At 46.3% G+C, this 22,336-nt stretch overlaps 1 protein-coding gene across 1 annotated transcript in view; it reads right to left on the reverse strand.

Moving 5' to 3' along the window:
• Nucleotides 1-4,357: 4,357 nt before the first annotated feature.
• The window catches only part of Gnb5 (G protein subunit beta 5), a 40,785-nt gene continuing 22,806 nt past the window's right edge, over nt 4,358-22,336 (reverse strand). Inside the window, exons 3-11 of the mRNA XM_004662478.2 lie at nt 22,221-22,262; nt 21,114-21,190; nt 19,652-19,784; nt 15,351-15,494; nt 13,581-13,672; nt 9,469-9,517; nt 7,392-7,488; nt 6,341-6,507; nt 4,358-5,298 (exon numbers count right to left, since the gene is read on the reverse strand). Of these exons, the coding sequence (XP_004662535.2) occupies nt 5,287-5,298; nt 6,341-6,507; nt 7,392-7,488; nt 9,469-9,517; nt 13,581-13,672; nt 15,351-15,494; nt 19,652-19,784; nt 21,114-21,190; nt 22,221-22,262 (813 nt within the window). The 3' untranslated portion in view covers nt 4,358-5,286. The remainder of the gene's footprint in view (nt 5,299-6,340; nt 6,508-7,391; nt 7,489-9,468; nt 9,518-13,580; nt 13,673-15,350; nt 15,495-19,651; nt 19,785-21,113; nt 21,191-22,220; nt 22,263-22,336) is intronic.

Consider the following 22,336-nt stretch of genomic DNA (forward strand, 5'->3'; position numbering starts at 1 on the left):
ACCCCGTCTCAAAAGGTGGGGCACAGACCCCTTGAAGTTGTCCTCTGACCTCCACGTGTGCACCACAACACACATACCCCCACAAATAAATAAAAAAATTACAAATGGCAAAGGAAGCGGGGCATTCTGGCACATGTCTTTAATCCCAGCACTCGGGAGGCAGAGGTAGGAGAATTGTCATGAGTTCGAGGCCACCCTGTGACTACAGAGTGAATTCCAGGTCAGCCTGGGCTACAGGGAGAGTATACCTTGAAAAAGGAAAAAAAAAAAAAAAAAAAAAAGCGAGGGAGGGCAAAGGAGGGACTGAAGAGGTGGCTCAGCCACTTGTCTGTAAACCCTAACAACCCAAGCTCAATTCCCCAGAACCCACATAAGCCAGGCACACAAGGTGGTTCATGCATCTGCAGTTTGTTTGCAGTGGCTAGAGGCCCTGGCACACCCATATTCTCTCTTTCTTTGTATTTCTCTGCTTGCAAATAAATAAATAAAATATTTGGGGGCTGTAGATATGGCTCATCAGTTAAGGTACTTGTCTTCAGAGCCTAAGGACTGGAGTTCGATTCCCAATACCCACATAAAGTCAGATGTGCAAAGTGGTGCATACAGCTGGAGTTTGCAGTCACTGGAGGTCCTGGTGCACCCATTTTCTCTCTCTTCTTTTTCTGCTTGCAAATAAACAAATCTAGCCAAACATGGTGGTGCATGCCTTTAAAAAAAAATTTTTTTTTTCTTTAGAAAGGGGCAAAAGGGCTCTTAGGATCTCTTATAGCCCCACTCATAAAGACTTCATTCTCATGATCACCCCCAAAGCCCCATCTTCTAATCCATCCTTTTGGGATTAGAGTTCAAAATTAGAGTTCAGTCTGTTACAGTAGGCCATCTGGGATTTCTGAGGCAGAGCACAGCACACTTGACTATTCTTCAGCACAATGCACAGGATGGTGGTCTAGGGAACAATGGGAATGCTTCACAGAACACACAGACTGTGCTAAGGTGGCCCTACTACTGGGGGCTTTGATCCAACAGGAACTGTACTTGATATCATACAGGGATGCTGAACATCTCTGGCTGAGCATTGATATAAGAAAATGTAGACCTCTACAACTTTGAAGGAAATCTATACCTTCCACCTTTGGGAAGCAGGCTTGTTATGGTAAAAGCTGCAGGACTAACCTTTCTAATGACCACACAACTTGGGCTCCCATATGAACTCCGTGTTGTCTGATCTCCTGACCCAGAGAATGAATGGCTGCACACAGCATCACTGTCATTGCATGGCAAAGTGCATCAGTGACTGAACTCAGGTGTGGGTCCGGAAGGTTCAACAACACTGTATGGGCAGGTGGCTCAGCCCCAACCCCTCTTGCATTGACTCCTCTTTCTTGCTGCATGCTTGTGGGCTCTTGGGGAGTTGCTTATGACCAATTGGCCAAGGGGAGAAAAGCCCATAGGATAAGGTCTTTCCCTTTCTTCCTTCCTTTTTTTTTTTGTATGAGTGTATAGAGTATGTGTTGTGTGGTGTATTATATGTATGCATGTGTGAGCTTGGGTGCACGCAGAGGCCCGAGAACTTCTGTATTGCTCATGTACATACTTCCAGAGTTTTTTTTTTTTTTTTTGTCTTTTGTTTTCCAAGATAGGGTGTTGCTCTAGCCCGGGCTGACCTGGGATTCACTCGAGCCCAGGGTAGTCTTGAGCCCTTGGCGATCCTCCTACCTTGGCCTCTCAAGTGTGGGGATTAAGGGCATGGGCCACCATGCCTGACCTATTTTTTTCTCTCATCAGCCAACCCCAGTGATTCTCTAGTCTCTGACCCCAGACCCCAAGTGGACTCCCCCATGGGTGGCCATGCCCAGCTTTTTAGCTTTTTTTTTCGAGGTAGGATCCCACACTAGCTCAGGCTGACCCAGCAAATAATATATTTTTTAAATATTTAAAAAAATAAAAAGCTGGGCCAGGTGTGGTGGTGCACACCTTTAATCCCAGCACTTGGGAGGCAGAGGTAGGAGAATCACTACGAGTTCGAGGCCACCCTGAGACTCCATGGTGAATTCCAGGTCAGCCTGGGTTAGAATGAGACCTTACCTCAAAAAACCCCTATATATATATATTATTATATTTCATATATATATATATATATATATATATAAAATGTATAATTTATTTGGAAGAGAGAATGGGCGCACCAGGGCCTCCAGCCACTGCAGACAAACTCCAGATGCATGTGCCCCCTTGTGCATCTGGCTTATGTGGGTCCTGTAGAGTCGAACCGGAACCCTTTGTCTTTGTAGGCAAACCTTTTAACTGCTAAGCCATCTCTCCAGCCCCAGCTTATTATTGAATCAAGCACAACAGACTTTTTTATGTGAGGGGGGTAGGAAGAGAGAATTGGCACGCCAGGGCCTCTAGCCACTGCAATCAAACTCCAGACACATGTGCCCCCCTGTGCACATGTGTGACCTTGCGTGCTTGCATCACTGTGCATCTGGCTTACATGGGGCCTGGAGAGTCAAACATGAGTCCCGAGTCTTCACAGGCAAGCACTTTAACCACTAAGCCAACTCTCCAGCCCATGGCCAGCTTTTTACAAGTGTTCTGGGTAAACTCAGGTGTTCTAAGGCCTTACCAGGTCCTCATGCTTAGACAGCAGGTGCTCTGAGCTGCTGAGCCATCTCCCCAGCCCTGGGTATGGTGTTTCTTTATGAAGGTGGACAGCTGTAGCATTCATTCACACTCCCTCAGGGGTCTGTGAAGGTGAAGGGAAATCTCCCAGTGGCCACTCAACCAGTGTGTTTGCTTTCCTTTATGTCTGTGCTGAGAGATGCCTGGAGTCCAGACTCTGCTGGTTCACAGGCATTCTTGATTGCCTGGATGGCCAGAGACTTGAAAATAGCATTGGAAGACTGATGACAGGTATGTGATGGGACCATCCTGACTGCTAAGGATACTGGTATCTAATGGAAATGTCCACCAAGGGGCATCTCCTGCAGGGTGACTCAATCAGGTGGACCAAGTTATATCCTCTGTGGGTATCTGCCTCTCCATCTAGCTGTTGCAGTGTTTGCCCAACAGGCCCATGAACAAGGAAATCATGGCAACAGGGATGGTGGTTATATATGGGCTCAACACCATGGAATTCTCCCTACAAAAGCTGAAGTAAGCTGGGTGTGGTGGCACACACCTTTAATCCCAGCACTTGGGAGGCAGAGGTGGGAGGATTGCCATGAGTTCGAGGCCACCCTGAGACTACATAGTGAATTCCAGGTCAGCCTGGACTAGAGTGAGACCCTACCTCAAAAAACAAAAGAAAGATAAAAGCTGAGCTAATGTTACTTCTGTGTGGCTCCTCTAAGGCAAATGGCTCTGCATAGAGTGAGTCAGGATGAGATCCTGTCTCAAGGAAGTACACACATGGATGAGCAAGAGATGGGCACCTGAAGTTGTCCTCTAACTTCCCCATGCATGCACACAGTGTGTACGTGTTTGCATGCACACACACATCACACATGTGCTACATAGACATACACAAACACATGCCTGCAGAAATACACACACACACACGTCATCTACATATGCAACATAAGACACATACAAACACATGCCTGCAGAAATACACACACACACGTCATCTACATATGCAACATAGACACACACAAACACATGCCTGCAGAAATACACACACACACACACACACATATATCATCTTCTACATATGTAACACAGACACATATAAACACATACCTGCAAAAAAAGGACTAGGATTTTATTTATTTATTTATTTTGGTTTTTCAAGGTAGGGTGGCCGCAAACTCATGGCAATCCTCCCACTTCTGCCTACTGAGTGCTGGGATTAAAGGCGTGCGCTACCATGTTTGGCTAGGATCTTATTTACAAAAAGCACATGGTATACTCTAGAAGAAACTGTTGAATTTCAAATAAGGACAGGATTTCCTTTTGATAGCAAAGACATCATTATTATTTAAGAGCTGCTCATCAACTTATCTATATAATTACATTGCAGTGTGATACTCATAACGCATATGGACAAGATCTACCTCAAGTGCTTCCATAATACAACCAGTAGGTTTTTAAATAAATTTACTGTACCCACACAGAACGGTTGCTTGCTATAAAAAGTTTGTTTTAGACAACATTCAGCTTTTCCCTCAGATGCAGGAAACGGCCCTGTCCACGTGACACAGGGACTCATCTCCTCCTCACCTAATGAATCAAACATTTTGCTTATTGGCATACATGTTTATGCTTCATTTATAATAGTCCACCCCAAAACACTGGATCTGAAAAAGATGACTGAACAGGAACTGCAATAAAGGTACCTTTACAATAAAAGCACATCTTTAAAAAGTGACTTTGTGAAATTATATTTGCAATCAGAACCAATGAACACAGGCTTTCTCAGTTCATAAGACCAGACATTTAGGGGAAGGGTCCTTGTCTCAGTCCACACTGGAAAGGGCAGATTGTTCAAGCACTTTGGAACACTTGGACTGGATTCAGAAAAGTAACAAGGAGTATCTTCATTGCTGAATTTTATTGGCTAGAATGACTTTAAATACAGACAAACTAAAAAGTGTTCAAAATGAAAGACACTGTACTTAAAGGTGCTCGTGTAGTGCTGAGGCCCATATGAATACACTGTCGGGTGTGTGTACCTATCAGAGCATACCATGCAGCTTTGTTTTGAAACAGTGTCTCTCTCTCTTGTCTACAATTCACCAAGTAGGCTGGGCTGGCTAGTCACTGAACCTCAAAGACCCTCCTGCCTCCACCTCTCCACTGCTAGGGGTTTATAAGCAGGTGCTACCACACCTTTTTTTTTTTTTTTTAATGGGCTTCTGGGGACCAGGTCCTCAGGCTTGCAAGGCAAGCACTTTATCAACTGAGCTAGCTCTCCAGTCCTCATGAGGTGGTTTTAATGATGATACCTAGAGTGGCTTAGTTAACACGGAGCTGAAAGCTAAACTGCAAGAAATCCCAGCTCAGTCTGGAGAGGTGACTCTGGGGTTAAAAGCGCTTACTTGCAAAGCCTGAAAGCCCAGGTATGATTCCCCAGTATCTACGTAAAGCCAGATGCACAAAGTGATGCACGTGTCTGGAGTTCATTTACAGTGGCAGGAGGCCTTAGCATACCCATTCTCACTTTCTCTCTCTCAAATAAATAAATAAATACTAAAAGAAGAAACCTAGGCTCCTCTGACATTGTAGCTATTTGCATGTAAGGATTTACACTATTCACACACGTATGTGCATGTTGTGAGAAGATGATTACGCCCAAACCTGTGAAGACAAAAACAGATCATTTCAGTAGTTAGTAACTTGTAAGACTTGAGTTTAAAGAGATAAGATCAGTCTGTACACCTGTGTGTACATGATATGCACACACATACTGTATACAAAACAGGGCACTCAACATGTCTCAGTGCCCCTGACAGCCACGCACTTATGTGAATAGGCTGCAGGGCATCTGTGGCCTCCTTGACAGGAACTGGAAACTCTTAGAACCAAACTGCACAGCCCTCTGTGTGCAACAGAAACACTTTACCACTAAAGTAGTTAACTTCTGTTTTAGGAATTTTGCAAAAATCCCTTTATTTTTCCTAAAGCTAAACATTCAACCTACTCTCTTGAGAACAGATGGTCATGTCTCAGGATAATGCAGAAAATGTTTACTTTCTGAGACTTTCTTTGAAATTTCTCATCTGTGTCCAGCAATCTTAAAATTACCAAGTCTCAAATATGTCTAATCCTAATCTAGTCCGTCCATCCAAAGACCTGCCTCAAACCAAACCCTCAAAGCCCTCATGCACTTCTGCTTGGAAGGGGGCTTCTGAGAAGCTGCTAAGCCCCTGTCAGCTTTGGAACAGTGCACAGAGGTTAGCTCTGCTCTGTGAACAGGGAGTACTGTGGTACTCTGCAGGGAGGCAGAGGTGGACAGTCATGGAGCTTGAGAATCTGAAACAGCTGCATGGCCAGTGTGCACACACTTGGGGGACCTTACGGGGGGGGGGGGAGAACTGCGACACAACACAACCAGTCAGGAAAGCGGTTAAGAATCCCTCAGTAGAGGGAAGACTGGTAATGGTGATTTGTCAAAGGCCAGAATCCCAAGATCAACTCACAGGGGCAAAGGAACATTCTGGATTGTGTAGCCCCAGTATTTTCTCGACACAGTGGTCTGCCTCTGTGTGGATGGGGCTTTAACCCCTCAGATGGCCTCTCATCTGCAGCTGCCAGCAGAGCCCAGCAGCAGCAGCCCAGCTCCGGAAAGGCACGCTTGCCTCCCCCCTCAGACAGCAAAGTGGAAGGACGTCTTTCTTACTCTCAGGGTGTGATCCCAGGATCCCGAGCAGAAGGCCGTCCCGTCAGGGGAAACTCGCAGAGTACTGACACGGTTCTCATGTCCAAATAGGATGGAGACTCGGGAGCCCTTGAGCACATCCCAGACATTAATAGTGTAATCGTTGTACCCGGCAAACAGCAGGCGACCTTGAAGTAGATGATGCAGTGATTATTAATCCATTTCCTGCTTTTCCTTCCTAGCTGTCATTTCTGTTTACTCATTTTGTTCATTCAACAGGGAGCTAAGCCTACTCCTGTGTGCCAGGCACTGGGCCTTGCCTTTGCGTTTCATGGAGAAAGCCTAGCCCCAGCCTCTTGGAGGATGTGCGGCATAGAGAGTAAGTCAACGCAGCATCGTGTGGCAGGGACTGGGATGTCAGGGCTCACACGCATGTCAAGTACCACTGGGCCATAGGGGAGGAGGACCAAACTGGGTATGGCAGACATGCAGATTACTTCTAACCCTTCAACTTGAGATACAGTCAAAGCGACTGAGTTGGATTTTTTTTTTTTTTCCGAGGTAGGGTCTCACAATAGCCCAGGCTGACCTGGAATTCACTATGTAGTCTCAGGGTGGTCTCGAACTCACAGCAATCCTCCTACCTCTGCCTCCCCAGTGCTGGGATTAAAGGCGTGCTCCACCACGCCTGGTTTAGTGACTGAGCTGGATTTTGAGAGCTGAGCAAGAGTTTGTCATGAAAAGCAGCTGGAGAAATTCCAAGCAGTGGAAGCAGCTTCCTGTGCACAGGCACAGCCCTGGAACAGGGGGATGCCTGGGAAGACAGCTCTGGCCACCTGCCTCCCCAGCTGCAGGCAGAGTAGCCACAGCTGCAGAGCACAGGGGCGAAAGGGCTGGGGGAGGAGGAGAGGTGGGAGATCCGTGGAGCGGCGGGGTGGCAGGCCCCATGAGGATGCGCAGATGTGGCTGTAGCCTAGTACTCCGTGGGACAACTGGGGACGGAAAGCTTGGCAGGGTGCTAGGTTTCTTTCAGGTTCTGTCGTCTAGAGAAGATTCTGAAATAAAGTCTTACCACTGAGAGAGAAGTCCACACTGGATGCTCCAAATATGATACTCTCCTTGGAATAGATGGCCACTTCTCTGTCTGCCCGGAGGTCGTACAGGCGACACTGGGGTGCAAAGAAGCTCTTAGTTCTGGCTGCATGTGAGAGAGCTGACCCCAGGGCTACTGGTAGGTGCCAGCAGCTTCTGTTTTTCAAGGGATGGCAGAAGAAAATCTCCTTAGCTCTCTCTCCTACTATTTTATCCCTCACTTCTGTTTGAGGTTAATCTCCATGGGTCAGTGGCAACTCAAAGAAATAGCAAGTATGGAAAAGTTCCTTAGGTACAAAAACAGACATGAAATCTTATTCTTTCTAAAGGGTCATGGTCAAAAATTGAGAAATATTAAGAATTGTATGAAGAAACAAACAAAAGTCATCCCAGGTCCCAGAGGCATTAGTTAATGCCTGGGCGGCTTCCTTCTGTGTTCTTTTTTTATGTGTGGGAACAGATGGAGGATGTCTCATTATTGTTTCTATCAACAGTATATAAACAAGCTTTTCCACATCAAACAGTCTTCAACAAACATGATTTACATGGGTGATATATCAGAATCTATTTGACCGTAGCCAGTTAAGTGTTTTGCTTGTTACTAATTATTTTTCTTTTATAAATAATACTATGATGAACATCCTCTACCTCCTTCTTTGGAAGAGAACAGATTCACTGAGTCCACTGCAAGGGCATTTACATGAGTGCTGCCTGCACCCACAATTAAGTACTGTGTAGTGACAATGCTCACAAATGCACACAATGTATTTTGACCATAATTTCCTCTCATCTCCTTTTTCTGTTGTTGTTGTTTTGAGGTAGGGTCTTGCCCTAGCCCAGGCTGACCTGGAATCCACTCAGGGTGGCCGTGAGCTCACGTTGCTCCTACCTCTGCCTCCTGGAATTAAAGGCGTGCATCACCAGGCCTGGCAATTCTCATCTCCTTTGTTCCCCTACCATTTTCCTTACAGTGAACCCCTTTTTCTTTCCATCTAGTTCTTCTTATATTTTTAAAATCTTTTTAATTTTATTTATTTATTTGCATGCAGAGAGAGAAGAGAGACAGACAGAGAGAGGATGGGCACATCAGGGCCTCTAGCCACTACAAATGAACTCCAGATGCGTGCGCCCCCTTGTGCATCTGGCTTACGTGGGTCCTGGGGAATTGAACCTGGGTCCTTTGGCTTCACAGGCAAATACCTTAACCTCTAAGCCCTCTCCAGCCCTCTTCTTCTATTTTGATGTTTTCTCCCCTTTCCTTTTTTGTCCTCTTCCATCATCCATGATGACAGGTTGATGGGCCCAATATTGTCTAGGTAACAAATGATGGGTATTTTAATATAATAGACGCATATATATTCTTCTTCAGAAGAGCTTAGGAGTAGAATCCTCAGGATAGAATTATTCCTATGAATGACATGGCCAGGTAAAAGGACAGGGGTGTCCTAAAAGCTCTTTATGCCATGACAAGTCTCTCCTCCAGGAGGGCAATGCCCAGGCCCTATCCAGGCTCCTCTGTCACTCTTCCTGCCCAGGCCCAAGAAGATGGATATCTGGTCACTTATGCTGGAAGTTCTTTGGCTATAGATGTTTTGAAAATACTTTCAGATGTTTTGTTGGTTTAAACTTATTCCCTTGTGAAGGGTCTGCATGGATTCTTCTTTTTTGGTTTTGGTAGTACAGGCTCACACATGCGGGCAAGCACTCTGCTACTTACCCTCTTTGTTTTACCTGCAGCAACTCCTTCGTACCTAAAGAATTTTCACTTTGCCATTTATGACACAATTTGGTGCTAAAATGTGTACCCTTATGACAACACATAAATTTAAGATTTTTTTCAAGGGAGGGTCTTGCTCTAGTCCAGGCTGATCAGGAATTTGCTATGTAGTCTCAGTGTGGCCTAGAATACACAGCCATCCTCTTATCTGCCTCTGGAGTGATTTAAGGGATTAAAGACACGTGCCACCACACCCAGCTAAAAATGTTATATTTGAAAATAAAACAAAACTAGCATATCTTTTTTGCCTTGGAAAAGCTCTCAGAACTGAGAAACATACCGTTGCATCATCTGATCCTGAAGCAAAAGCGTCCCCACTGGGGTAGTATCTGCAGAGAGAGTGGCAGAAAACACCTTACAAGAGAGCAGTTACTTCCAGCCCGTGATCCCCATTGGACTACTAAGGAGGTGTCCCTCACTTCTAGGGGACACAGGAAGATGGTAGAGGCCACAGGGAGCCTCATGCATCACTGCCTTGTCGTTTCCTTCCTCTAGTTAGTTAGCAGTGGCACTGGCTCTGCAAAGCATTGTAAGCAGAAAGTGGACCAGGCACTGCATTCCTGTGATGTGCTTGATTCTCTGGGCTCAGACAGAGCTTGGGTTAAGAAATTGGTTATATTGGGCTGGATAGATGGTTTAGCGGTTAAGCGCTTGCCTGTGAAGCCTAAGGACCCTGGTTCGAGGCTCGGTTACCCAGATCCCACGTTAGCCAGATGGACAAGGGGGCGCACGTGTCTGGAGTTCGTTTGCAGTGGCTGGAAGCCCTGGTGCACCCATACTCTCCCTCTCCCTCTATCTGTCTTTCTCTCTGTGTCTGTCGCTCTCAAATAAATAAATAAAAAATGAACAAAAAAATATTAAAAAAAAAAAGAAATTGGTTATAGCGGGGTGTGGTGCACACCTTTAATCCCAGCACGAGGGAGGCAGAGGTAGGAGGATTGCCATAAATTCGAGGCCACCTTGAGACTCCATAGTGAATTCCAGGTCAACCTGGACCACAGTGAGAACCCTACCTTGAAAAACCAAAAAAAAAAAAAAAAAAAAAAAAAAAGTGGTTATGAGCCAGTTGTGGTGGCACACACCTTTAATCCTAGCATGCAGGAGGCAGAGATAGGACGACTGCCGTGAATTCGAGGCCACCCTGAGACTTCGTAGTGAATTCCAGGTCAGCCTGTGCTAGAGTGAGACCCTACCTCGAAAAACCAAAAAAAAGAGGTTATTAACACAGGCACTGACATCTGTGCACACAGCCACACTCAACTGTCTGCACTGCCACTTACTATATGTAGGTTGTTTTTTGATATGTGTAGTATGTATGTGTTGTATATGCATGTGTGTGTGTGTATGCGTGTGGGCGGGCGGATATATGTGCCCTGTACACATGTGTAGAGGTCAGAATATGCTGGTGTCCTTCATCACCTCCCACCTTATTTCTCTGACACAAGTTCTCTCCTTGAACCTGGAGCTCCCTGCTTCTTGTAAAATTGGCTGACCATGGAGTCGCAGCCGTCCTTACGCCTGTTTCCTCAGGGCCGCAGTTACAGTATACATGGTCACACCTGACTACTTCTTGGGTTGTGGGGATCCAACTCTTGGCTTCATGCTTTCACAGCAAGTTCCATTACCCACTGAGTCACATCTCCAACCCCACATACAGCATTCTGGCAAGTGAATTCATTTTGTCCAGCCTTGGTTTCCTCATTCGAAAAGGATAATAGAAATGCACATTCTTTATGGTAAAGATTAAATAATTCAGGCTGTGTAAAGAATCTGATATGTCAAATAAAAACTACATGATGATGCTATTCAACACTTTTTTTTTTTTGGTTTTTCAAGGAAGGGGTGCGGTGGTTTGATTCAGGTGTCCCCCATAAACTTAGGTGTTCTGGATGCTAGGTTCCCCTGATGGCAATTGGAAATTAAAGCCTCCTGGAGGCGGTGTATTGTTGGGGGCGGGCTTATGGCTGCTATAGCCAATTTTCCCATTCAAGTGTTTGGCACACTCTCCCGTTCCTGTTGTCCACCTTATGTTGGCCAGGGGTTGATGTCCACCCTCTGCTCATATCATCGTTTTCCCCTGCCATCGTGGAGCTTCCCCTAGAGCCTGTAAGCCAAAATAAACCTCTTTTTCCCACAAGCTGCTCTTGGTTGGGGGATTTCTACCAGCAATGCAAACCTGACTGCAACAAGGGTCTTGCTTTAGCCCAGGCTGACCTGGAATTCATTATGTAGTCTCAGGCTGGTCTCGAACTCACATGGATGCTCCTACCTCTGCTTCTTGAGTGCTAGGATTGAAGCATGTGTGCCACCAGCTCAATACTCCTCCTAATGACCAGAGGACATATAAACCCTAAATTACACACCAGAGGCAGGATTAGGCTCCATTTCTTTATTTTTCTCTAGTAAATAATTCATAAATACTCAATGTTTAATGGCACATCCCCCTCTGGCTCAGTGGAGGCATGAATGAATACCTAGGCCATGAACTGGCCCCAGGGGATCATCTAACTTCAAATCTAGGAAGTAGGGATATCTTTCTGGACAGAGGGAAGTTCAAGGGAAGCCAGAGTTCTTAGGGCACTGCATGGGTTAGAGAATGTGCATTTTATTTAGTTATGTTAAAATTTTATCCATTTATTGAACTATTTTGTTCTAGTTTATTTATTTGAGACAGAGGGAGAGAATGGGCATGCCAAGACCTTCAGCAGCTGCAAACAAACTCCAGATGCATGTGCCATCTTATGCATCTGGCTTACATGGGTCCTGGGGAATTGTACCTGGGTCCTTAGGCCTCACAAGCAAATGCCTTAACCACTAAGCCATCTCTCCAGCCCAAATTTTTATTCATTTTCACGTATGTGTGTACAAGGGTGTGGTAGGTTCTCTAGCTGCAATCAAATGCCTGTCTGGCTTTTCATGGGTGGCTAGGGAATTAAACCCAGGCCGGCAACCTTTGCAAGTAAGCACCTTTACCTGTTAAGCTGTCTCCCCTGCCCTATAAATTTTCTTTTGTTTCTTTTATTCTTTTTTTTTTTTTTTTTTTGAGGTAGGGTCTATCTCTAGCCCAGACTGATCAGGAATTCACTATGTAGTCTCAGGGTGGTCTTGAACTCAGGGCAATCCTCCTACCACTGCCTCTGAGTGCTGGGATTAAAGGTGTGCACTACCATGCCTGCCTCAAATTTTATATTTATTTTCAAGAGGTGGGGAGGGAAGAAGGGAAAGAGGAAGAAATGGGTGTGCCAAGGTTGATGCATGTGCCATCACTTTGTGCTTCTGGCTTTACATGGGTACTGGGGAATTGAACCCACGTTGTTAGGCTTTCCAAGCAAGCATTTTTAACTGCTGAACTATGTCCCCAGCCCCATGCATTTTATTTTTTAAAAATTAAAGTAAAAGCCGGGCATGGTGGCACACGCCTTTAATCCCAGCACTCGGGAGGCAGAGGTAGGAGGATTGCCATGAGTTTGAGGCCACCCTGAGACTCCATAGTGAATTCCAGGTCAGCCTGGGCTAGAGTGAGACCCTATCTCGAAAAACCAAAGAAAAAAAAAATTAAAGGAGCTAAGCTGGGTGTGGTGGTGCATATCTTTAATCCCAGCACTCGGGAGGCAGAGGTAGCAGGATCACCATGAGTTCGAGGCTACCCCTAGACTACATAGTGAATTCCAGGTCAGCCTGGGCTACAGTGAGATCTTACCTTGAAAAAAACAAACAAACAAAAAAATTAAAGGAGCTAGAGAGATGGCTCAGCAGTTAAGGCACTTGCCTGTGAAGTCTGAGAACCACTAAGCCATCTCCTCAGCCCCATGCTTTTATCATTGCTCCTCTAGGGCGCCTCTTCCATACAGCCAGAGCCAGGTGTTCAGGTTAGCTACTCCATCCTCCAAATCCCAACCTCTCTGTGGTCACCTGACCTTTCTTCAGGTCCATTACCATTTCATGCCTCTGCTCTTCCCCAGCTCTCTGCAAGCCTGGCTCTTTGTCATTTTGACCTCAGTTTAAACGCCAGCCTCTCAGAGAGGCCTTGGGCTCTATCTGCAAAACAGCCATCTACTGATGTCTGTGCGACTCCCTCATACTGCGCTCATCAGCATCACAACTTAAACTGTGGCTTATTTGCATTTTATCTGGTTTGTTTTCTGAAGGACCTGGTCTGTTGTATTCACCATTGAACAGATGAGAAATACTGATTCATTTAGGGAGGATTTCAGATGACCCTAAGGCAATTAGACTCTGACTCTCTATGAGATAGAGCCAACCCTCTTGCTGAGGAGCCCAGTCTTGGTCAGGCAACTCTGGAGGGTTTGTGGGTGGGCCTGGGCTGAGGCCAATCTGAGCCCAGCAGATGCTGACAGGACAGAGAATTGCGTGACTGTTCTACTCACTGACCGGACACTGTTGATGTCTGACTCGTGTGTTTCAAAGGCCTGCACACACTGGCCGGAGCGCATGTCCCATACCATAGCTTTCTTGTCACATCCCTGCAAATGCAAAATCAGCCAGTTAAGGTTACTTCCAGGGCTTTCAACAGACAGGGTCCTAGCACACTTTCCTGAGACATGCGCTTTTGTCAACCCAGGGACCCAGAAGAATGTAGAGACAGCTCCAGGGCAAAAGGGGTAGGGCACCTAACTTCCCTTGAGCATGCTTTCTTCCTTTGCACTTTTCTGAGCAGAGGCAAAACTTCCCGAGTCTCCTTCTTGCCTTCCTCTTGAACACTTCCCCTTGTCCATTCTCTTCTTTATATCCACCTCCCTAAGCACAGAGGGTTAGACAAGAAGAGATGGTGCACACGAGGGGCTGACCTCTTCTCGTGAACTAATGGGTTGGCAGTATATGAACGAGCATCCAGGAGCCCTAGCTTTGACCGAGGTATGGGCCCAGTCTTTAGCTAACGTAGAAATGGGGTGCTAATGCCCACTTGGGAAATGACTTCTCTGAGCCTCTTCATGGGCTTGACACTGAACAGTGGGGGCTTAGGCAAGCCTTCTCCCTGGGTTTCCACTTCCACGTCTGTAAAGTGCGTGCTCTCTGAGTCACTGATACAACCCTGGGCATCATAAACATGAGGTTTTCCATATCATGCTATCAAGATTCTGGGGGTATTTTGATAAATCCTTGCAAAGCAATCCTTACTTACTAAGCTTAGATAGTAAAACATATTCTCTCAAATAGAAGCACTGATGACTTTAAATGTTTACTGGCTTCAACCAGGGCAGAGGTGTCAAAAGAAACACGTCAAGAATGCTTGTTGTGGGTGCAGCACCTTGAGCCTCTCCCTGAGAACACAGACTACAAAATCAGGAAGGTCTACAACTCTTAAGCAGAGCTCAGTGTGCACAGAGACAATGTTGTCTACAATGACAGAATCACACAGGGGGTTGAGCAAGTAATATCTTGGGGAGGAGTACTATTTATTTTTTAATTATTTTATATTCATTTATTTGACAGAGAAAGAGGGAGAGAGAGGGAAAGAATGGGTGCGCCAGGGCCTCCAGCCACTGGAAACGAACTCCAGATGTGTATGCCCCTTTATTCATCTGGCTAACATGAGACCTGGGGGACTGAACCTGGGTCCTTAGGCTTTGAAGGCAAATGCCTTAATTGCTAAGCCATCCTTCCAGCCCTGGAAGGAGTACTATTGCGTTAAATTTATAATATAACTGGTGATGAGAATCCATCAGGTGATACATGGGCCCTCAGTCTAGTGTGTCTCTGGGCTATGCAGCCTTCTCTGCCCACTCAGAACCTTCAGATTCTCTGTGTCCTGCACGCACAGGCGGGTGAGAGTTGGCATGGGACAGGCTCATAGTCCCCAGGCCTGCGCACTGAGCCTGTCTCAGCACTGCTTCATCTCATCAGCCATTGTGCCTGCTCGGAGGCCCTGTGGCTTACTGCTAATGCGGATTCTCTATATGAGGGCTGTCAGATACAGAGCAGCAGATCCACTGAGTCATTCTCATAGAATACTCCAGGTCCCTCTACACACTGAATGTCTTTGCCAAAAAGAAGGGGAGCTAACACTGGCACTGCTGCTGAAGCTGGGGATACTTCTTGCAGCCCTTTCCAGGGAAGAAACGACCCAAGAAGCAACAAGAACTGCCAACATATGCCTCCCTAGTGGGTAAGGGACCCTAGAGACTGTTCTCAGGTCCTTACCCCAGACACAAAGGTGTTTCCAGTTTCTGAGGGGGCCAGGTCCAAGCAGAGGACATCAGCCCCATGTCCATGGAAGCTCTGCAGCAGCTGTCCACTCTCCACATCCCATAGAGCACATGTTCCATCACCACTGGCTGTCAGGATCTGCTCAATGGAAAAGACAGGTAGAGTGTTGGGGAGATCAGCTAAAGGCTTAACTTTCTACTGTGAAAAGCAGGACACACACATGCACACTCTCTCTTCCTCTCTCTCTCCTTCTCTTCCTTCCCTCTCTGAAATGGCTGCAAGCACGGGCAAGTCCTTCCTGTGGTGAGAAGGCCAAAGACCACATGTGGCATCCCTACAGTCTTTGAGCCATGCGTTGAGGTGCATTATCTTCCCCAGAGCTTAAGTACCAGTGCCAGTGGTCTTGCTGTGGTTTTACAGGCTGGCACATCCACCTAACATGTGAGAAATGTCCTATAAACATTTGTCAAACAGAACCTTCAATGGCTTCTACTGTTGTGCAGGCCAGACACTGAATGCTTGTCAGACATTAGTGTGCATAACAATCACAGGGCTCCCTGCTGGTGCCAAGTGTCTGGGTGGGGCCTGACAGCCTGCTTGTCTCCTAAGCTCCCAGGCCAGGCTGCCACAGGTCACTGGACTGCCTATGGAATGGCAAGGTCCCAGCAGTCTTTTATCAGACACCCTCCTGTCACAGCTTTCCTCTGAGAAGTGTGTTGTCCCAGGGGCTCCCCACATACATGCACTATGTGCTGATGACACTGGGCCTCCACTAAGGCATTAGGCTTTGCAGGAAGATTGCATCTTGATTTCTGTTCTCCTGGAATTTGGTTTGCATAGGACTGGCAGTGAGAATGAAACCAACATAATTCCCTGTCTCTGTCAAGTTATTTCGGAACTGAGCACACCTCCCTGTTACTGTTATACAACACCGACAGCAAGTGAGAACTCCTCCTCTGCTTGTTCTAGGAAATTCCTTCTTCTGGAAGAAAGACTGAGTCAACCAGACAAGTTACATTATCAAGACCCACAGCATGGCTCACCCAGCCTCATGTTAAGACCCTTAGCTTTCTCAGCTTGCAGGTCTAAAGCTATCAGGTCATAAACCAGGTTCCCACATGCCTTGGAAGACCCATCTTAAAATCACCCAGACTATACCTAAAACCCTGGAAGTATCCTTCCCTTATTTCCCCATTTGAGATGCATAAGATTTGGTCCAGTTCATCTTCTCCGTTACAACAGCAGCTCTAGTGAATCTTCTGCCAGCTGCATGGGAGCTGACATCACTAATAAACAAGACAATAATCAAAGCCAGATGTGGTGGCAATGTACCCACATAATCCCAGTCCTTGCGAGGTGGAGGCAGGAAATCAGGAGCTCAAGGTTATCCTTGATTACAAAGTGAATTCAAGGCCAGCATGGGCTAATAAGACCCTGATTCTAAAAATCAAAACCAGCCAACCAAACTTACCCTCCCCCAAACAAAACAAAACACCAATGGTCAACTGCAAGCCTGGGAGAAGTGCCAAGACCCAGGTGGGCTCAGAAGGTGGCTCTAACCCACAGGGCAGTATCTTGGCTGGTCTTGTGGGAGTAAACGTAGGCCGGATGGAGAGAGGGGAAAAGGGTGCTCCAGGGGCGGTCTAGGCCACACAGAGTGAAAGCAAGCTATCTTCAACGTAAGACCTCTGTCTACAGGCCAAGCTTCTGGCAGAATGGTCAAAGCGATAGGATCTTTCCATGAAGGCCAGTACAGCTCCCTCCAGCAGCCTCTCTGTAGCCTCCAAGAATTTACACAGACTAGCCATAGTGTAGAGCAGCTGAGGTTGTCTCGGAAGGCCAGGGGTGGGGCTTGAGTGAAAGTTTTCATTACCATAGGCATTTGTGAGTCTTGGGCTCTGGCGAGCATACCTTCCTGGGGTTGGGAGAAAGATAGTGGGCAGGGGGCTTATGTGCCTTCAGAGCCCTGAGCAACTGGGAGGAGACTCCTAGGGTTAAATCCTGAGAGCAGAGCTGTCTATCCCAAACTTCTTCTGGCTGCTCCAGAGAGCCAGGGTGGGGATAAAGCCAGGCAGGACATGGGTCCCGAAGGATTAAGGTTCTCTATGGATGATGGCGCTTTCTCTTTTATTTATTTTTAACTATTATTTATGCCGGGCATGGTGGCACATGCCTTTAATCCCAGCACGCAGGAGGCAGAGGTAGGAGGATCTCTGTGAGTTTGAGGGCACCCTGAGATTACATAGTGCATTCCAGGTTACCCTGAGCTAGAATGAGATCCTACCTCGAAAAGAAAAAAAATATATTTATTTATTTTTTAAAAATTTATTTATTTATTTATTTGTTTGAGAGCAACAGAGAGAGAGAGAGAGAGAGAGAGAGAGGGAGAGAGAATGAGCGTGCCAGGGCCTCCCAACACTTGAAACGAACTTCAGATGCATGCACCCCCTTGTGCATCTGGCTAACATAGGTCCTGGGGAATCGAGCCTTGAACCGGGGTTCTTAGGCTTCACAGGAAAGTGCTTAACCACTAAGCAAACTCTCCAGCCCCCCAAAATTATTTATTTGACACACACAGAAAGACAGAATGACTGTGCCAGGGCCTGCAGCCACTGCAAACGAATTCCAGACACATGTGCATCTGTCTTACATCCTGGGGAATCAAACTTGGGTCCTTTGGTTTTGCAGGCAAACACCTTAACCACTAAGCCATCCTTCTAGCCCTTAATTTATCTATTTATTTATTTTTTTGAGACTGCCTCGTGTATACCATGATGTTCTCCCCCTATGCAAGCAGAGGATGACCCTGAGCTCCTGACCCTCCTGCTTCTACCTCCTGAGTGCAGGGACTGTAGGCACCACTCCGGATTTATGCTGGGGACCCGAACCAGGGCTTCAAGCTGCCAAGTGAGCCATAGCCAAGAGGAAGTGGCTCCTGATGTTGAGGAGAGAACACAGGGACAAGGCCCCCAGGGCAGAGACCAAGCTTTCCACCTGGAGCCCAGGGAGATCTGGTGACAGTGCTGGATGCCAGCTAGCTTCCTTGGTGGAAGCACTGCTGAATGCACATGACCAGAGCAACTTTTAGGGAGCTTCACCGCTTGCAAAAGAACACAGGGTCCAAGCATTAGAGCACTACGCTCACTGTGGTTTCTTCAAAGCAGGACATGGGCTTCGCATCTCCAATATTTTGCTTTTGCATTTGTTAAACTAGAAATGTAAAGTGAGGAAAGTGTGACATGTACAGTGTTCAACCCCAAAGCTCAGTAGTTGTGTGAAGTTTTACACATCAGTGCCACCTGACCTCTTCTATGACCCCTAGCTAGTCAGAAGAGGATGTTCAACACATGTGGTTTATCTCAACTCTAACAACAATCAATGGTCCCAGGTTTTATTCTTCTTCTGACTTTATTAAAAACAGTATTAGGGGGCTGGAGAGATGGCTTAGCGGTTAAGTGCTTGCCTGTGAAGCCTAAGGACCCTGGTTTGAGGCTTGATTCCCCAGGACCCACATTAGCCAGATGCACAAGGGGGCGCATGCATCTGGAATTTGTCTACAGTGGCTGGAAGCCCTGGCGTACCCATTCTCTCCCTCTCCCCCTCTCTCTCTCTCTCTCTCTCTCTCTCTCTCTCTCTCTCTCTCTCTCTCTCTCTGCCTCTTTCTCTATCGCTCTCAAATAAGTAAATAAAAATAAACCAAAAACAGTATTAGGGCTGGGGAGACTGCTAGTGGTTAAGAGATTTTGGCACTTAAATGTGAGGTTCTCTCAGGCTGGAGACCACCAAGTTTGACTCCCCAGAGCCCATACTGGGCATCTGTAACTATAGTATGCAGGGGTGACTAGTTCTAAGTTCTATAGACAGACCCCCATCTCTAGGAAAGAAATATGGGGATGAGGGCTGGAGAGACTGCTTAATGGTTAAGGGGCTTGCCTGAAAAATTTAAGGACCCAGGTTCAATTCCCCAGGACCCATGTAAGCCAGATGCGCAAGGTTTCTATCTTATGCATCTGGAGTATGTTGGCAGTGGCTAGAGGCCCTGGCACACCCATTCTCTCTCTCTCTCTCTCTCTGACTCTTTCTCACTCTCAGATAAATAAATAAATGAAATTAAAAAAGAAATATGGAGATGAGAGGTCACCAGTATTCTCCTCTGGCCTCCACACACTTGCTCATGGTCATGCATATTTGTACACTCATGTGCACACAACACACATCACACTCACAATACTCTACCCATACACACAAAATAAAACGACAATAGTAACCAATGAGAAGCAAGAGCGCATGCTTACCTGCATGTCAGAGTTCGTGAAGCTGCAGGCGGACAGGTAGTTGGTGTGCATGGCAACAGACTTCTTTTTGGCTGCCATGTTCTCATTCTTGTCAAATGTCAACGGGTACACAGAGCACTTGTTATCCAGCCCGCTAGGACAGAAGAAGGAGAATCAAAGTTGACGCAGGTGAGGGCACGCTTTCATACAGACTTGCAAATGTTTTTCTATAGTAGTCTCACATATGTCCCCATCCCTGACTTTTACTTGGAAAACTTCTAAATCTACAGTAAAGCTGAAACAAACTCACGAAAAACAAATATGGATAGTCCTGATGAAAAACTTACCCTGTCCTATTTGTGGGAGCAAATTTTGAGACATTTAAATGTAGACAGCAAATATGACATTTACTTCTAAATATACCAATTTGCAAATAACTCACATCTTCTAAAAATAAAAATGTTTTCTTATAGTGTCTGCTACACCTTTATCACATCTGAAGAAAATTAACAAAAGTTCCATTATCATCTACTGAATGTTCCATAATCTCCCCCAATTATCCTTGGGAACCAGAGGCCAATGAAAATTTGTTCACACCTTGAACTCAGTTATTAGATCTTTTAAACACCTTTCAAACTAGAATATATGCTACTGATTTTTTTGTTACCCATGAAAAATCTTGAATCAGAAATTTTTTTTGTTTTGTTTTTTTGAGGTAGGGTCACACTCTAGCCAAGGCTGACCTGGAATTCACTATGTAATCTCAGGGTGGCCTCAAACTCATGGCGATCCTCCTACCTCTGCCTACCCATTGCTGGGATTAAAGGCGTGCACCACCATGCCCAGCTTAAACCAGAATTTTTGTAATGTATGTGTATATGTTTGCGTGTGTGTGGGTATGCATGCACATGGGTATGTGTGGGAAGGTGTGCTTATCACCCAGTCCTAAGGGGAACAGAGACTGGAGAATGGGATAAGTAAGAGACTCCAGCTTGGGGCTGGAGAGATAAGACAGTTCAGTGGTTAAGGTGCTTCTGAAACATACAAACTCAATTTCTAAAGTCTAAGCATCAATCTAAGGCCCCACCAATGGCACATGAGAATGCAGGGGACAGGTTTGAACTTACTTAATCAGGATGTAATAGAATCACGAAACAGAGTTTTATGGTTGGCATTATTTACCAAGAAAATAACAAGAATTAGAAGTCTGTATTTGTTTGCTTGTCTCTGCCAATGCAAGTATTTTATTGCTACTAGGACATCTAAAAACTTACCCACGGGCTGGAGAGATGGCTTAGCCTTAATCACTTGCCTGAAAAGCCAAAGGACCCAGGTTTGATTCCCCAGAACCCATGTAAGCCAGATCCACAAGGCGGTGCATGAGTCTGGAGTTTGTTTCCAGCAGCTGAAAACCCTGGCATGCCCATTCTCTATCTGCCCCTCCCAAACAAATAAAAAAAAAAAGTATATAAAAAAACCTTACCCACAAGCAATGGCACATCCTGATGGAGCATATGCACATGCCATCACCCAGGTACAGGGCATAGTGACCGCATGCTCCTGAAACACAGCATGTACCAATTTGGAGTGAATGACAGGCATTTGTATACAAGCCTCAATATTCAAGTTTTACAAAACAAAAACATCAGGGTTCCTACTGAATTATATCACAGTTCAAAAAAGAAGTGGTAGGTTTTATTCTGACAAGGGGACTCAGCTTCCCCAGAACCAACCAAACCTCAGCTAGCAAGGAATGGTGACATTTTACCCCTTTGTTAATGTTACATTCCCTTTGTTCTTCTGCATGGTGCTGGGTCTTTTGCTTATGGTGAATTCCCATGAGTTTCTGCCCTCAGTCCTGCAGCCCTTCCTCACAGGGCAAGTGAAGAGGTGGCAGGAGGATGAAGGTGACCCTGAGGAGTGTGCACAGATGACAGACAACTTGTGAACGCAACCATTAAGACCCAAGCTTAACTGGTCCAGTGTTGTGCTCTGTGCCCTTCAGGAAGGCTCAGTCTCCACTGCCCAGCCTGCAGCTAAGCAAACAGAAGCCTCACTCAGAAACAGCTGTCCGCACTCCTTAGTGCCAGAGGAGACGCTGTTCCTAACAAGACCAAGACCTCCTATCTGTCTGCACTGCCCTTACTCTCTGCCTGTGAAATCAGACACTGGACTAGGTGCTTCAAGTGCACAGCCAGGCCTTTCTCTTGAGTTTCGGTGTGCCTGTGGGGAAACACGGGTGCTAACCTTGCTTGCCGAAATCCTGTTGTCCTTTGCAACCATGCTGCCTTGATGTGAGCTGGAGTGGCAGCTGTCAGCCTAGGGCAACCTGAACCCCCTTTCTTATAAGCATGGCCTCCAGGTGCAGGTGGATGCGATAAATTTTCCTTGCGTTAATGCCCTCTATGAGGCAAGGAATAAATGCTGCTCTGGCTAATTGAGCTGCCTGATCATGGTTGGACTCTGTGGGGGTTTCCATCTGGACAGGCTGGTGGCCATTCCCATGGGGCCTGAGGGGGAATTGGGTCAGAGCACCTCTGGACTAGCTGGGAATCAGAGATCTGTGATGTGACTAGTAATGATGCCTCACCTTGTTCGTGGTGAAGGAATCCCATACAATCACCTTCCCATCCTAGAGCAAGACGAGAAAACAGTTTAAGTCAACAACCGGCAATGTGTCCCTACCAAAAACTGCTCAGCAGTGCG

This window comes from Jaculus jaculus, chromosome 10, assembly GCF_020740685.1.
Source record: "Jaculus jaculus isolate mJacJac1 chromosome 10, mJacJac1.mat.Y.cur, whole genome shotgun sequence".
In the NCBI taxonomy this organism is placed as follows: Eukaryota; Metazoa; Chordata; class Mammalia; order Rodentia; family Dipodidae; genus Jaculus; species Jaculus jaculus.